The following is a 3,897-nucleotide window of genomic DNA, read 5'->3' as shown; positions in this document are numbered from 1 at the left end:
TTAACAATTGCAAATAATAGAGAGCCGGTTCTATTACATGCTTTACATTCCATCCCACGTCATCCATGTATAGAATATATATATGTATGTATATATATCGCGCCTATTGTCATCCCTTCCATCTCACCAATTGATTATTCTCTTTAAGCCATCCCACACAAAGGGTTCAATGGTGTACCCCTTTAAAGCGGGTTGACCTTGTGTTTGATTAAGAATGTTTGATTATGTTCATTTAGCTTTTAAATGAACGAACACGAACATGCTTATTTTTTTAAACGAACGAACTCGAACATTAATTTTTTTGTTTGTTCGTTTATTCGGTTAAGTTAAGCAAACGAACATGAATAAGCCTTCGTTTGTGTTCATTTGGTTCGTTTACATGCCTACCTAGTGGTGTGTGGACGACGTGTCCTACAACTTAGGTCGTGCCACAGGTCGTATGTGTCTTTAATTTAGTATCACATGTGATGAATTATAGTATCATACTATAACATAATTGTCGAATGTAATAATAAACCCAAGGGGCCTAGTGGTGTTAGGGCAACTTGGCCCACAACCTAGGTTGCATCAAAGGATATTCATGTGTGATGAAATATAGTATATATGTGTATATATGACACATATATATCACATGCGTATCATCTATGATGGAATATAGTATCATATGAGATTGACAATAGTAAAAGTTTATTCTCATAAAATGAAGGTAGTGTCGTTTGGACCCTTATATGTGTGTGTGTATGTATATATGACACATTCAAAAAGTCCATGAATGTGAATCTATCATTATGTCTACACGTAAATGGTACGTTATAATTCAAATCATTTAAATATGTCTATATATATGTGTGACACGTTCAAAGGGGTCCATGAATGCGGGTTCTTCGCTAGGTTTGCGCACAAAGAAAAAATCGAAGGGAGAATTCGAAATAGAATATGTAATTTATTAAATCTATATGAGAATGATGAGGCTGAGAATGTATTTATCTTATCTGAGAAGCGATCTTGTCAAATGTTCACGAGCCGTTGCCAATGCTTGAGTAATAGTCTGTAATCATTTGAAGCATAATATTAGTTAGATCGAATAACAACGTCAAAACTTGAACTCATGTCAAAGTTACAAGACTTGGGAAGACATCTCTTTTGTTAATAATGAGAGAGAGTTGGATTCTCGTGAGACCGGATTTTTTTCGTGAGACGTGTGAGACCACAGAATAACACTAAATATTTACAACAGAACATTGTGAAGGTACAAAGAAAAAATGGAGCATTCACAGCAAAAACATTGTTATTGTGAAGGTTCAGTAAGTGTCATTTAGGTGGTTTCACATGTCTCAAGAAAAAAATCTGGTCCCACATGATCCCAAGTCTATTAAGAGAACCGGAAAGAGCATAAAAGTGCTTTTATAGTATGAAATTCAATTCCATTCCATATGTGAATCAAACACAAAAATGAAATTTGGTCAACGGAATTAACCATTCCAATTCATTTAGATTCCATCAAAATGTTGCGAACCAAATAAGGCTTAAAACATTTTTCTATTTCCATTTCCCAACTTTCTCATTTTCATTCCCTAAAGCGAACCAAGTGTCCCTGTCCCTTTCCCTTCCTTACATACCATAGTTAAAGCAACAATACTGAGATCGAGCTGCGTGTACCTGTTCGGACAAGGGAGCCCCATCATCCATGCTATGTGTAGCTACTTTCCCGGCAATCATATTCCCATCAGTTTCAAGAATCATTCTGTCACGTAAAAGTCATTACCAACTGAAACACTTCTTTCTTTTCATAAACATGGGAACTTATAAATGAAATTCGAATAAAATTAGAATATTCAAAGTTACGAAAATAAAGCAAAGGAAAATCATGATAATATGTCAATGGTATTTGCTATTTGCAATTCATTAATTCTCTTGGATATGTGTCATCGTCCCACTTATAAACCAAACAAACAACTCATTAAATCCCACAACTTAAAAAATAAAATATTCCCACGTGAAAAATGCTTCATAAAGATCACAATAATTAATTGGTGGAGTTCAGAAGTTTCGTATTTTCCTAGACAAAACTGACATGTTGGGTTGGTCCTACATGTCAGCAACAAGAAGTGGTGCATCAAAAACTTCCATTTCCAACAAATAACCATTTAGCATAATTTGTTGATCTTGGATCTTAATTGCTAGAACCACTCTTTTAATTAAGGGGTGGTTCAATAAACTCTTACTTTTATTTGGTAAGCGTTTATCGAGCGTCATTTATCTTACGAGATGAGCATGACAAGAACCGAAAATATTACCCGGTAATAGGCATAGTAAAGACTGAGAATCTTACTCAATAAGCCGTGTAAAAGATGTTTACAAAACAATCTAATTTGATGGCCAAAAATATTATCTGATAAGATAAGTGAGGGTGATGACTCTTCCCGGTAAGCATTTGATAAACAACCACTGGATGGTATTTTAAGAACTTTAGTTGATTAAGACATGAGCAAGAAAGTGACAAAATGAAACTAGTGACTGATATAAATGCAAATTAGAGCTGCCTACCCTCCATCAACAATCTCATCAAGGCATAGAAACATCATATCTAAGTTTTGAAGTGCCTCCCGTTGATCAACATTACCCCTGAATCCAGAACTTGAGAATGTTGGACAATTACATGGCAAGTATTGAATATCTGGAACATCTAATTCGGAAACAATGCAGAAGTTATTCATCAACCTTAGGAGAAGGGTCACTGCATCAAAAAACCCCTGCAGGACTGTGGCCAAAGCCAATTCGTTTTCATCATCACCTCCAGTTACGAAGAAGTGCAAATCTTGTATGAACTTATACACCACAACGTTATTCTCAAACATGACTATCTCCGCTGCATAATACACCGAAAAGAGAGAAAATCATGTTGCCTTAATATAGTTGGAAGCATAAAAAGGTCTTCCACAAATCCCTTGGCAAGCACTGTGATAGATAAAAGTTAAAACCCGTACCTTCAGTCCTTGCATTTGTCTTCTGTGTTTTACTAAAGATGGACTTTTCAAAAGCTAATTTTGCGCCATTAGTCGTCCATTCATCAGTATAATACTTAACTGCCATACGCCTTCCTTCAGAGTCCAGAAGGAGGACATTCTTAATGGTAGGACTGGCATCCTATAAAACACTCACTTAGGATGATAATTTTAATACCTAATAACTACCATCAACCAAACTGCCGTTAGGAGTCAACTAAGGACATAATCAATTAAACATGCATTATAACACATTACACATGTCAAGCAGTAAATGCAATAGTTTCTAAAACGCTACAGCAACCAATAACACCCATTTTAGTAGGCATCGACAAGTATATGGATCCCATTTCCACCCAGAAAACTTCATGTCAATAAGGATCTAATTTGGATGATAACACTCTCACTACCATGTATTACAATTTCATAAATCGCTACATTATGAATCACATTTGCTTCAGCTCAACTGCTGCGTACAAAACACCTATCATCAACAAGTATATGGATCCATTTCCACCACCAAAACTTCATGTTAATAAGGATCTAATTTGGATAATAACACTCTCGTTACTATGTATTACAATTTTATAAATCGCTACGTTATGAATCACAATTGCTTCAGTACAACTACTGCGTACAAAAGACCTGTCATGAAACGAAGATTACAAATGCTCTAAGAAAACATTGCATAAATCTGCTTAATAAACGCAACTAAACAACATCAGAACCTTCGATGTATGTCACGTATATATTGATCCGTCAAAAACATTATTCAACGCGAAAAGGAAGACTGAATACATAATTCACATCAGAGATCACGTAATGAAAAGATCTAACGCAAACATTCATACATCTATAAGAACCGAATCAACCGATGATGTGACGAATACCA

General features: G+C 35.3%; 1 protein-coding gene across 1 annotated transcript; it reads right to left on the bottom strand.

Moving 5' to 3' along the window:
* Positions 1–988: 988 nt before the first annotated feature.
* Positions 989–3,536, bottom strand: LOC112511202 (coatomer subunit zeta-1-like). Its single transcript, XM_025116724.1, has 6 exons — positions 3,526–3,536; positions 2,988–3,139; positions 2,722–2,869; positions 2,548–2,625; positions 1,660–1,744; positions 989–1,048 (listed from the first exon to the last, which is right to left on the bottom strand). The coding sequence occupies exons 1-6, from the start codon at positions 3,534–3,536 to the stop codon at positions 989–991; spliced, it is 534 nt and encodes a 177-aa protein (XP_024972492.1).
* Between the last annotated feature and the right edge of the window lie 361 nt (positions 3,537–3,897).

This window comes from Cynara cardunculus, assembly GCF_001531365.2.
Source record: "Cynara cardunculus var. scolymus isolate 2C chromosome LG 4, CcrdV1, whole genome shotgun sequence".
Classification (NCBI taxonomy): domain Eukaryota; kingdom Viridiplantae; phylum Streptophyta; class Magnoliopsida; order Asterales; family Asteraceae; genus Cynara; species Cynara cardunculus.
The sequence above is the reverse complement of the archived record's forward strand: the minus strand, read 5'-3'. Positions and strand labels throughout refer to the sequence as shown.